The sequence below is a fragment of the Aythya ferina genome (genome assembly GCF_964211825.1).
Source record: "Aythya ferina genome assembly, chromosome: 2".
Taxonomy (NCBI): Eukaryota; Metazoa; Chordata; class Aves; order Anseriformes; family Anatidae; genus Aythya; species Aythya ferina.
Window position 1 is genome coordinate 102,301,424 of NC_140297.1, and position 13,726 is coordinate 102,315,149.

Below are 13,726 nucleotides of genomic sequence, written 5' to 3' on the forward strand. Positions count from 1 at the left end.
GTGACAGCATTTTAAGAATTCTTTAGTTAATTTAAATTAGAATGAGAGAACACTTAGCTGCAGTAAAAGACTTGAGGGGGGCACAATAATGCTGGGAAAGCTGTGATATGGTTTTCAATTATTACACATTTTTCTCTTTAGGAGAATGCTTTGTGAAAACAGAAACTGAAATTTAGCACATGGACATTTGTATTTCACCAGAGTATGCCATCACTATCTAAAAAATAAAAGGAATTACCCACAAATTTTAAATTTGATAGTTCTTCCAGGCCTGGCTATTTATATGTATAGACATTTTGCTACTGTATTGTATTCCCTATACAACTGGGAATAATACATATTTTATATTATTTTATAAGTAAAATACATCTGTAAAATATTTTTTCATGTATTTGTAGCAAATAGTCGCAAAACATAACTTGGATATCATTAAGAGTGCAGATGTTGAGAAGTGATGAGAAATCAATATCAGTTTCCGAGAATGCTTTAAATGTTTTAACCAAAATATCCAAAGTGTTCTCTGGTATCCATGAATATAGAATTAAAAAAAATATATAAAAAAATCACAAAAAGCAAATGAAAGAAAATTCCTCATCAATTTACTGTTAATATTACTGTCTTGGCTTTGTACAGCTATAGCTTTTTACAGTGGAGAATATTTTGTTTTTCTAATTGATGGCATAACTAATGGAATTAATAATTAATTAATGAAATTAATGGAAGTGAAAAAAACTAATTTAATAAAAAAATAATTTCTTTAATGATTATTGATTGATTCATAAATGACATTTGAAATAAGTATAGTGGTAGAAAAAAATTAGTACCTTATACAGTCACACATATTCCAACACAGTCGTGGGTGTACTGAGTTCACACATGCAAGTATATATGCAAAAGTATATAGGTAATATACATGTTTATAAAGTTCTGTTAATAATGGCATTCAACTTAATAATGACAAGAAAGAATTCAATGCCTAATAAAAAGAACAACCATGGACATTCCTGCACTACAGTTTCTGCTGTCACATAGTTACTATATCCAGAACACAGAGGTACTTCTGAAACTGCTGTACTGTTCTGTCAATGGCATCATGGGCCCAAACCACTCCAATGAACCCTTTTTGAAGCAAAGAAATCAGTGGCTGCCCTCATTCTCCACTAGTGATATGTCTTAGTAAAATTAAATAAAAAGATGTCAATAGGCATTTTATCAGTGAACATATTATTTGTGATAACAATGAATTAACACTAGCTGAGAACAGGGAATCTGGCAGATATTAGTCAAACCCTCCAAGACCAGCCTGCTGACATAAGCTTCTCAGCTCCTGAGTCATGGCTGACACTTGATTCCAGAATAATCAAGTCCCAAGACTGAGGGAAAAATAAAACTTTCATTTGCAGATTTTCATGTGTGACACACAACAAACAACTGTTCAAACATTCCAATGACCTTTAGAATAAACCTATATGCCAGCCAAAGCCTAGGAAACACAGTTCCTGACAACAAATGAAGCCTACAAATGTTTAAAAACACACCCCTCAATGCTTCTGCAATGCTCTGTGTGTGTATGTGCAAGTATGCCTTTGCACAGGTTCCTACATATTCATGAACAAGACTCTTTTGTTGTGCAAATTTCGCCCTTTGCATTTTGATTACTTCCTTCTGCATTTGTGCAGTACACAGCACATAGAGGATATTTCAAACCTCCTCAGCTGATGGTACTATACTCAAAGCTTTGAAGAAAAGGAGGATTTACTTGTGTTTAGCATTCTTGGTGGCTAGATAGTCTCTGTTAAAAGTGTTGCTTTCTGGATTTCCCTGTGTAAAGTATTTAACAGTCTCCTACTGTCTGTATAGGTAATTAGCTGCCTAGTTTCAGCATGAAATCAGCTCATGAAAATTGGCTTGGTAGGGGTTGCAGCAGTGTTTAAAAGCTAAAATAGAAACCCTGTCTCTTAATGTAAATGTTATATGTATAAAAATGAACACCATTATGAAATTTATTAGCATTTTGTATACATGAGTACTTGAGTTGTGCTGTTGATTTATTTATTTTTTAAATGGATGAAACAGCATTTTTATAGCTTTACATTTCAAATCTGAGATGTTTCAGTTGTCCTGTATTTTGAGGTAGAATATTAAAGGTTAATACAACTCCTTCAGAGTAAAGGACCACGTGCTGGGGCATCTACAGTTATTCAGAATTGCTATATGAGACTAATTTTTGCCCACTATGGACTTCAATGGTTAAAAAGTGTAGTAGTAATAATAATATAGTCCTAATATGATTATGAATGTATGAATTATTTTGTCTGTTTCTTCTCACACATTACATAGCAATAACCTCATTAGTCATATTCAGCATCAGGAATATTAATGCAAAAATGGATGCTTTCAGTAGAGCAATGTGTGAAAAAGGGACAGCTGGAAAATGGTAAGTAAATATCAACTCTTCTGGGCTTACATGTGGATGAAAAGCCACCAGAAAGCAAAATGGTGCGTAATCTCAAAATATTTCAAAACAAGTCCTATTTTGATTATGCCATAAAAGCATGTTAGAAGGCAGAAATCAAATTGTGCACTTCAATTGGAAGGCATAGTTCCTGTTATCTCAGGATCATCAAAAGGAATATAACATGCTGTCCACTAACATACTAGGCTAACCCAATACCATTAGTGATTTCATTAATAACTTTGTAACATTTAGATCATGCCAAAGATACTGCATACCTAGTGATTAGCTGAAAAGAAAAATTCATGCTGGGCCTTCTGGCTGGAAAATATAAAAATAGGAGACTTCTATAAATACCACAGAAATGACGAGATTTGTTTTGAGCTGCACATTTTTTATGTTCATTAGACAAACTTCAGGTGACCTTTTCTAACTACATATTTTTCACTCAGTGCAAATTTGTAAAGAATTTTACTGCTTAGACAATAGAGAATCAATGAATTTGTGGTGTTTTCACTCCTGTTGATTTAGCATTTATAAATTTGTTCATTACTGTGCTACAAAACTTCAGCTGTGGACTTTGCTGCCCTGTCCTAGGAGTCAGTGACTTTTCAATCTATTTGCAATAAAGTTACAGCTTAATAAAAATACTTTTATTCTTTGAATAGATTATCTTTCTGAGATGTGATTGTTTTTCTCATCAACAATAGAGCTTTTACAGCAAAGTGGAATGTCACAAGCATTCTTCGTGAAAGTTTTGTAGGTGTGTGTATACATATCATGGCTGAATTTTTAAAACAAGGACTAAAGGAAAGCAGAACACTTTAGAACACACAGTAGAAATGTAGCATAAAAAAGCTAGCATATAATCCTTTCTGTCTGCCTTAGTTGGTTATGTTGTGAAGAATTTTATTTGCACGTGAGTTTTTGTGGACCACACTGTGTCTTACCAACACAAAAGCAGTCTGAGCCTTGGCAGAGAACAAATGCAATGAGCACTTTATAAATAACTTACAACAAATTATTACTATTATTATTATTATTACTATTATTCCAATAAAAGAGCTCTAATTAGGTGCTATGATCAAAAACATAATAAGAGTCATGTAGATAGGTTAAACGCACAACTCCTTTTTAAGTGGGACTTAAGTAAATTAGATGACTAACACAGAAATTCTTCCAGGTCAGAAACTGGGCAGAAGGAAACTGAGAGCTGGAATGAAGTTGCAATGGAAAAAAAAAAAAAAAAGTAGTAATGGAACTACAATTACAACATATTAGAGTGTAACCCTGGTACTTCTGAATGCCATGAACTAATTAAATCTTTTCAGTGGTGAAAATGTCACATCTTAAAACTAGAGCTATGTGATTACTCAAAAAAAAAGGGAAGGATAGAGACAAGATATTCTTGTTTTGTTTGTTTGTCTTGTCTTTTTTTGTTTGTAGTTATATTCAGATTTTAGCAATACATGCCACTTTCGGTAAGAATACAAAAAAGAAGGAAGAGGCAGTGAGAAAAAACAGAAAACAAAACCACATAAAATTCATGTTATAGCTTTTTAAAAAATATTTAAAAAGTGTCACAGAAAAACAAACAAGCAAACAAAAACCTAACAGTATACAGTAGTGGATAATGAGAGATTTGAGTGAGTGTTTATGTGAAATTATAAGTCTATTTTACTGCAGCTCCATGTGAATGCTCATATGGCTTATAAACCCATAGAATTTACAACTTTCAGTGATATTCTGAATCTATGATTTAGGTTCATCTAATGATTTAGATTCATCTTATCACATGATTTAGACAATTCACCAGCAATCAGGATTTAAATGCTTTCCTTCAGGGAGGTGTAGACCTGAGCTGCTACATACACCAGCATGTGAAGTCCCAGAACTGTCTCAAAAGGCACATACCTAAGGAACTTCTCCTCACATAAGGGAAGAAAAAGAGGATGTTTCCCAAAACCTAAGGGTTTATCGACTAATGCTTTTCACATTCACACAATCACCACAGAACACCGACAGACAAATGAAAGATATCAGTCAGATGTAGTGCCTGAAGCAAACATTGAACTTTCTGCTTCAGATAACCCTAGCATCTGTGTATCTACCACTGAGAAAATGAGTATGTCAGTTGTGGGTCGCATACACAGAAAAGAAAATCTGAGAAAGTCTCACGTAACCACTCTGCCATGCTTGAGCTTTATATTTTTTTAACCAAACAAACAGATTCCAGATCTTTGAAGTGTCATGTGTCATGGAATATCACATTTCATTACTTTTTTTTTTTCTTTTTTTTTTTTTCTCATGACAGAAACACAATCAAAGACAAATGAAGCAAAAGTTTAGTGTGATTTAATGCCACAGTATTCACACTATGTTCTTCAAATGCAGAGCATGAATAAATTTAGAAATATTGAAAATCATTTAAATTTCTACATCTTGTCTATGAAATAGAAGAAAGTATATTTCAGGAAAAAGGAGGGTGTAGTGGATTCGTGGCTCCTTTTATTCTTCTTGAAACTCCAGGAGCATATTTACCTCTCTGCTCAGTTGGAAATTAAAGGTATTTGACAAAGTTTGGCTTGGCATTTCACAACATATTCCCATATTGCAACTTCTCACTGTACTTAACTTGACTTAAGCTTGACTGTTTTTTTGTTTGTTTGTTTTTGTTTTCAGATATCTCAGATATTAACAGACTTGACCACACAGTTTTCATACATAGCAAATATTGTTTAATGTCCATGGAAGAATTGCAGCAAAGTGGAAAAAAAAAAAAAAAAGAACATTTCAAAAACAATGAAACATCCATGAATGTTTACTTTACACAGTACCCTACCCCAAGATATGAGAAAAAATTATGAATTCTTAGGAGTCTCCTCTTACGCTCCTACAAAAAGTGCCTCAGCCAGCTTGTTTTGCCAAAAGGAAAGCTTGGATAACTGTTTTTGTTTTTTTTCTTTTTCTTTTTTTTTTTTTCTTTTTTTTTTTTTTTCAGTTTCCATAAAGTAAATTTTAAACATTGTTTATGGACTTTAGAATGTTTGGTTTACATCAGAAAAATGAATTCTGAAACTCTGGCACTGAAAACAGTCTTCACATCTAATATGGACCTTGAGATAATTTATCTGTACCTATTTTACTGCTTTACCAGCATGTTTCTTAGACTGCATAAAATTAATTATTCCAATGCATATCTGCATTATCTTCATCTGGACAGTTGAGTAGGCATAAGGCATAAGACAAGTTCCATAAGGAACTTTTTTGCCATTTCAGGGTCAGTCAAGGATTAACACCCATGTGAAGTGGCGATTCCATAAATTCTAAGAGAAACTTGCACAGATTAACTGCATTCTTAGGCACAGTGTCTCCAACACATCCAATAACCAAAATAATAACAGTGAATTATCTGAACACGTTACCTGTGTACAACCTTAAGGAAAATTGTTGATAATTCAACAATAAAACCAGCCAAGCCAATCTGAAGCTTGTTAGGTGGAAAGCCTGGCTCTTGGAAAAAGTAAATGCTTGGTCCTTTGGGGCTCTGAATTACTGAATTCCCATTCACTATACCAGATGTACAGCATTAATCAGTACAAAGCCATTGTAGTGCCCAACAGAGATGTGAATTACTATTTTTTGATCAATAGATTAAATGAGTGGGATTGCCCTTAATAAGATACTTTAAATAATGGGAATCTCACCATTCTGCATCAAACCACACAAGCCACATAAGCCACACAAAATTGTTCTTCCCCCACTTTTCAGCAGAACTTGAATAGCGAAGAATGCAAATGACTAAATCAGTTTGCAAGAAATATTTGCTTTCACCAATTTGCTTAATAATGAAAAGTAAGGATAGGTCTAACTTTGTAGCTAGTACAAAGATACATATTCAGAAACTTCAATTCAGTGGAAAACACAACAGAAAATAAAATCTGTGTTCGTTCTACCCATGATTTATGCATACTCTCAATTGTGTACTTATTAGATTTCATTAGATAAATGAATACTTTAATTTTATATATCTGAATTCCTTTTAAATGCAAGACAATATGCTTATTAAAGATAAATTTAATTGCCTGAAAGATTAATTCTGATCCACTTGTTTGTTATAGTACTTCGTTGTGAATATGTCCATTTATTTTAATGTGAGGGATATTTTTGTGTGTGTGTGTGAAAGTAATACCAAAATTGAGGTTGGATAATAAATAAATAATTATGAAAATGAGCTCTTAATGTTCATGCAAATTGAGCACATACATATATACTTTAGCATAACTGCTAAAGCTCAGTAAAAAATAAGAACCTATTTCAAAATATTTCCTTTAAAGAAATTGCCTCTATTTAATATTTAAGCCTTGGGGAAAAATTAAAGCAAAAACACTTTTACTATGTAATATTCTCATAAACCATGGATGAACACTTTGCTTCTGATAAGACAGCATGCATCAGGAATTTACTGTACTATATATCCTAGGAGATCAAGGGACAATGATAAATTCATGTCTCAGGAAGATAAGAAAGAAGATGCTGATTGAAAAAATAAAAACCCAAACAAATCAACAGCAGATTTTAAAATGAGCATTAGTCTTTATAGTCTTCAGATGTTATTGAAGATACTGATTTTTTCTCTAGTCCTATTTTTTACCTCCATATTTTTCTGCCAATCAAAATCTAGTCCTTACACAATTCCAAATCAGACAGATTAATCATTCCCAAGCAAGTAAAAGGGACAAATCAGATCAAAGGTAATAAAACATGACAAATAAAGGCCGAACTAGCTCATACTAATAAAATACAGGAAAATAATCCAGTTTCATCATGTTGCATGGTCTGTGGATGTAGAGGATTGTGATATTTAGATACTAGTATGAAATTTAAATACTGTGGGAGACTTGAAAAAGCAGAGAGATAAAGCTCATTTTTCCTGAATAAATACAGTCACTATATATAGACCAGTACAGAAGGCAACCATCCTGAAAAAGTTAGAATTTCAGGATGGTATAGAATGAAATTTTTCATAATGAAAATACTGTAGAAGAAGCACACCCACATTTTGAACACTGTATTACAAATCAACTTCAAGTGATTAATTTGAATTAGTTTTAGCACTTTAATTTTGAGTTAATGATGATTCTCATTTCCAAAGAGAGTTTCCTTCAGAATCAATTAAGAGAAGACAGATAGATATACTAATCTGTGTAAGCAAACAGTTCAATCATTATCTTTTTATGCAGAAATCACCCCATTCCCCCTTAATAGAACACATGCTTGAGAATACAAATTTAATCAGAGTTAGATGAATGGGATATTCAGAAAGAATAAGATAAAGCTAAATCCTAGTTTCCTCTCCCCCCTCGCCCCTTCTTTTTCCCTTCTTCTCGAGTAATATGGTACTGATCGGTAATTTCTGGTGTTGAGCAGGCATGTGCCTTTTAGTTTCCCATGAAGTAGTTTAAGGCCTGAGGGAAGTTATGATTTACCAAATGATTCTTACTAAAACTGTATACTTGCATGAACCCCACAGTTTAATCACTGAAATTAAACTGAAACATGGGTCAGCCATTGCTGATTTTTGGAAAAACATTATTAAATAGAAGAAGGAATTATGTCTTCATGATTGTTAATGTTGAAGTTATCACTGAAAAATAGCAGAGCACTAAGACGCTCTGGTGATCAATTTGGATATATAAAGTTATGAATTAAGTAATAATTCCCATCAATAAGAAGCTGTATAGGAATTTTGCTTGCTACCCAATTAGTCTGTGGAGTGTATTTGATATGTCTTTTTGTTTGTGATCACCAACTGTATTTCCATGAATATTTAATATTTGTTACTACAATGGTATTTCACACACTGAAATTTGTATCAAGTTTTTTAATGAGGCAGTGTGGCTAACAGAAGAATGCAGAAACAATGGCAATTCCATAGATTTCTCCAAAAAATTCAAGTCTCAGCATAAGGAAGACAGACTTCAAAAAGTCTAGAACCACAAAATGAAAGACTAAACATCACCAAGGAGAGAATGTATCAAAAAGAAAAGGCAGTGAACCTAATGACAGGAAATGAAGACATGAAATATACTAAAAAAGACCTGAAAGGGAGACAAAACAGAGCTGCATGGATATTTAAAACTGTTCTGAGAAAAGAAATGGCAATGAGGATTAAAACTGCAGGCAGAAAAATAGAGCTAGCCTTTTTATGGGCTTACAATGTTCTCTGTACTCCTGCTTGCAGTTATATACCAGGGTGGCAATCAGTCATCAGAAACACCCAGAAAAGTAATATCTACTGTGATGGAAGCTATTCCACTGTATGATGAGCCTGTTCTATATTCCAGAATTCACTTTTGTATCAACTGTACTCAGATATATAGCACACTAGTGTAGAAGCATTGTGAGACCCATAAAACCTAAGAATGACAGTTCAATGGCAGTTAAATAAAAATCAGAGGAAGGGGAGGTGACAAGCCATAAAGTTTAAGCTCATTTTAAATATGAGGTATATTAATGTTTATTTCGAACACTGGGCTGAATATATTGAAAAGTGATATTCAACAAATGGAAGTCTATGGAGAAGCCATGTATTCCATCTTTCTTACTTTAAGACGAGAGGCTAATCTAACTTATCAGAGTGCTTCCCAAAAATCATTGTTTACTTCTTGTTGCTGTTTCTCCTTAACTCTTACCTTCCAGACTCAAATGTGAACCATGTTGAGTCACGTCCATATCTCCTCAAAGAGCTCAGAGGCCACATGACCAGCTTGACCTTGGCATTGTGGATGTCCCAGAGATAGATGTTTTCATGTGTGATTTGCATTGTACATTCCCCATAGATATCTAAATTTGGTGTAGGCATAAGATATACATTGAATCGCTCTGGAAGACAAAAGCAGAATAAGGCATAGAAGGTTTAAGCAAGATTTAACATTGCATATATATATATATATATATATATATATATATATATATTTACAACAATAAAGTCTTTAGTTACCAAAGGTTCAGATATCAAGGCCAAATTACTAGCCTGTGAACAGTGGTGGGGATTCACTGATGCCCAAGAAGTGTTGCCAATACTCCAAGAGGAGAATTTTCATTTCATTTTCAGTATAAATAATGCAGCAGACTGAAAGATCTTTCACACATGATCTTCAGAGTACTTTTTAATATATGACTCCAGCAACTGAACTGAAATCTGCATCCTTACAGTAAGGTCCATGACTTTGCAAATAAAAATTGCAATGGCTTGAACTCTGATAGAGACTCCTCTCTCAAAGAATAGAACTATAAGTATCTTGGCAAAACAGGTATATACAATCATTGCCCCTTAGAACTGAATTTGAAAACCCAGGTTTACCTATTGAAGCCTGTTAATAATTACTCTTTTGCATTCAATTTCTAATTATTTTCCAATTCAGTAAAATTCTTAACACTTTTAATAATCGATTTATTGAAAAATCTCATTTAACACTACATAATATTATGGTCTCAACATCAATTGCTATCAGCTACTCTTCTACTTCATAGTGCTGTCATTGTAATACGAGTTCAAAGGCATTAACAATTTTCTGAAGTGCCTATATTGCGAGTGAATTAATAAGCAAAACAAAAACTAACTTAGAAGAAAAAATAAATAAATACACATACCATAATAATAGCAAAAAGGTTTTAAAGCAAAATGTAATTTGTTTTGAAGAATAACTAATGTTACTTCTACAAAGAAAGGAAAACAAAGTTCAGGCTGTATATTTGGAAGTGCAAGAGTATTTCATCTCTAAAGGCACTGAAACATTTCATTTTTGAAACAGGTTAGTAATGCAAAGTGTCAATACTGTTATATTGAAGGGTGTTGGCAAAAAAAAAAAGGTAAGAAAAATTAGAAGCATGAACATGATGAATGCTCATTCTGTGAACAGGACTAGAAAACTGTACTTTGAAGGGATGCCTGCCAGAAAGTTCACTCCTAGTACTTAACAATGAATGATAATTTGGCATGGAATATTTTGAACACACTATTTGCACTGTATTTTCTCATAGTGTTCTTTTAAAAAGGAAGGAATTTAAAGTAATCAGAGGTATAAAATGAGAGAAATAATCATAACAATCAAAATAAGATGCAGCTTCCAGTTGTGTTTGATGGTCAATAACTCCAACATTATGACTCCATTTTAAATAGTTTGTTACATGTACTTTTCTGACAAATCGGTGAAAATATGGCAAATAAGTGAGTTAATACAAAATATGCCAGAATTGTGTATGAGAGTGTGAGTGTCAATAAAGTAACAAAAGTTTGGCTGAAGAATTAATGGAACAGCTGGATAAGCAGTAAGATTTGCTGTCCTGCATAGCTGTATGAAAACTTGTCATCTACAATGTTATTCTGTTTTAGTCAATTTCATTTCGTCCCATTAATGACTCCTCAGCTGATTCACTCTGTCTCATAGCCATTCAACCTCTTCTCCCAGGCTCCAGTTCTCATTAATCAAGCTAATGGTCTTATCCCTAAAACTTGTATTTTAGGACTGAGGTAACAAGTGCAAAACTCCTGATGTTTTGTAAAAGTCTTCCAATATACAGCATAAATATATAAGCACATGCTGTTGAAATTGCTGAAAAGAACTTCCCCTAACTCTCAAGAGTTATGTGTTAGGCACAGGTCAAATCTAATGTCTACTGAAATAAACGGAAATCTCACGCATGGAGGTACAGGTCAATGACTGCATCAGAAAAGCAATTGTGGAGAAGATACCATAATTTACAATGGAATTGTATATATTTGCCCTTTTTCGGTATGCTGCTGTGATGAGTCATACAAAACTGCCTAGGAGGTATGCAGATGTGATTTTATCATATACTAGATTCCAATTTTACACTACCGTGCTGTTGCTTTCAATTACTTACCTCCAGTATTTGAAAGAAAGATTCAGCATATCAGCTGCTTCTCTAGGCCTCCCCATTATACAGAAGTTACACAGTGTGCATGGGGGGGAAGGCACTACTATATGAGAGGTGAAATCCTACCCTTAACTCTTCACTGACATAGTACTTGGACAGCAGAGAAAATGGAAAGGTGCAATTATTTTCCAAAGCAGACATTAAATTATTGTGTTGAAGACACAAGGCTATTTCAAGCTGTTTTAGAAGCCATCAGAACACACTCAAAATGCTCAACTTCTCTAAAGCATCTGAGGACATTATTACATGAGGGATTTTGAGGACATACAGTATCTTTGAAAGGTCAAGAGATATTTGTTTGTTTACTTTGTAGTGGAGGTTGGTGTCTAAGGTGAGGTGTCATGAATTAAAGAAATTCTGCCTGATGGAAGTGACCATGAGCTGCAGGGCAAAATGTGGGACTATTAGAACTTATTCAAACTGGCAAGAAAAGAAAGTGTACAAATGTGCTTTTGAAGCTAAAATTTACTAACACTTTAAAATAGCAGGAAATTGAGGACATGAAAAAGTGTGAATACTACTAAATGTTTTCAGGAATTAAAATGTAGGGTCTAATTTGTCCATTTGATCAAGTTTCTAGATAATGTTAATACAATCATTCAGTTTTTAGAGGGAAGTTTTGCCCTTAAACTCATACTGGCAAGAATAAGCATTCATAGTCTAGATTTGGGATGTCTGGAATCAGTTCCACTTGAATTCAGTTTCCAGATTTTCTGCATCACATTGAATGAGATATTTAGTTTGTCTGTGGATCAGTCATCATCTGTGTATCAGTGGGGTGAGATAATCATTGTCCACTGGGCGGTCAGATTAAATACATAGAAGTTAATGAGGTCCTCAACAAATAGGGAATTGGAAGAAACCAATCAAGAAGATGCTATCCTGTTGCATAAGTCAAGACTGAGACTGAGCAGGTGAAGTTCCTCACCATTTTAGTATTACAATCTTGCTCTCTCCTCTAAAACTGGTAAGAGCAAAGTTCAGGAAGTGCAGGACTCCAGCTGAAGTAATATATTGCCACACTGTTTTCAGTGTAGCTGCTCTTTCCCATCTCCTTGAATAAGCACAGCAATGCTTTGTCATATACTTTGTCTACATAAAGGTGTTTAGCATTTGGGCTTTGGCAAGTACATGACCTTTAATAATGGTTTCCAGAGAAGAGAAGGGGCTTTGTTAAAATGGGCGTATTGACTCAGATGGAGACTTGGTGGCAGCTATGAAATGCTCTCAGTCTTTCAGTTTGAAGTGCAGCTGTACTAGGGAACAAAAAATGACTGGGAGGCCTAATAATCCTGGTTCTAATCATTTTATCACTGGATGCCTTTGCCTAAATCATCCCAGATGAAGAGCTGAACAGACAACATTCCAATCCTGTAATCCAGAGGCTTCACTTCATTTCAGCTTTAATGTGAGGGAAAAAGTGCTTTCAAAAGGAGGCAGTCAGGTTGGCCAGATCCATATAAGAAGAGGCTTTGAAAGCAAACATTCACATTCTGTCTGGAAGAAACTCTTTCTTCATCTAGGAATCTTATGAAGCTATTATTTTCAGGTGGAAAGAGAGCTCCAAGTCTTGGTCACAGCACTGTTTGTTAAAACAATTTCTCTTGGTTTAAAAAGTGAGGAACCATGGTTTTAGAATTAAAAAATTATGGCTTTGATTCTGTTAATAATGTGCAGAAATGCTTATTAGCATTTCAATGGAAATTAAAAAAAAGTTCTCATTAATTAATTATCTTTAATTATTTCACTGATAGTGAGGTAGAGAAGAATCTGAAAACTGACTGTCTTACCCAGCCATTAAAACTGTAAATGTCTTTATTTTCTGGAGAAAAAAAAAAAATCAAATAATATAAAGTTGCCTTTATTTGGGTTATCTTAAAAAAAATACACACACAAAAAAAAAAAAAAAAAAAAAAAAAAAAAAAAAAAAAACATACACACAACAACCCTGTAACAATTGATTAAAGATAACAGAAAATGAATAAAAAGCATCTACAATGTTTTCATGTAGAAAATCACAAAAAGGACTTGTGCAGACCCTAGAAAATGCCTTAAAACAGGTCAGCTATATGAACTTCATTACGAAATCCCTATGATTTGGCTGTAGTTTGTAATCTCAAGATGTAGCATAAAGAAATAACTTGTAATCCTCTTCTGAGGATTTAATTATATAAGGAGCTACATTCTTTTCTAACAAATTAATGAGTTAGTGGCAATTAAAAAACAGAAAGCAGGACTGCAGTATGGTGCAATCTTTTTAAATAAAAAAGGAAGATAGAACAGTTATGAGAAAGAGAACTTTACAAA

The 13,726-nt window shown here is 33.6% G+C and overlaps 1 protein-coding gene across 2 annotated transcripts in view; it reads right to left on the minus strand.

Moving 5' to 3' along the window:
* Positions 1-13,726, minus strand: part of DOK6 (docking protein 6) — a 246,417-nt gene that overhangs the window by 81,962 nt on the left and 150,729 nt on the right. For both annotated transcript variants that reach the window (XM_084511406.1, XM_084511407.1), the window contains exon 5: positions 9,151-9,340. In XM_084511406.1, the coding sequence (XP_084367532.1) occupies positions 9,151-9,340 (190 nt within the window). The remainder of the gene's footprint in view (positions 1-9,150; positions 9,341-13,726) is intronic.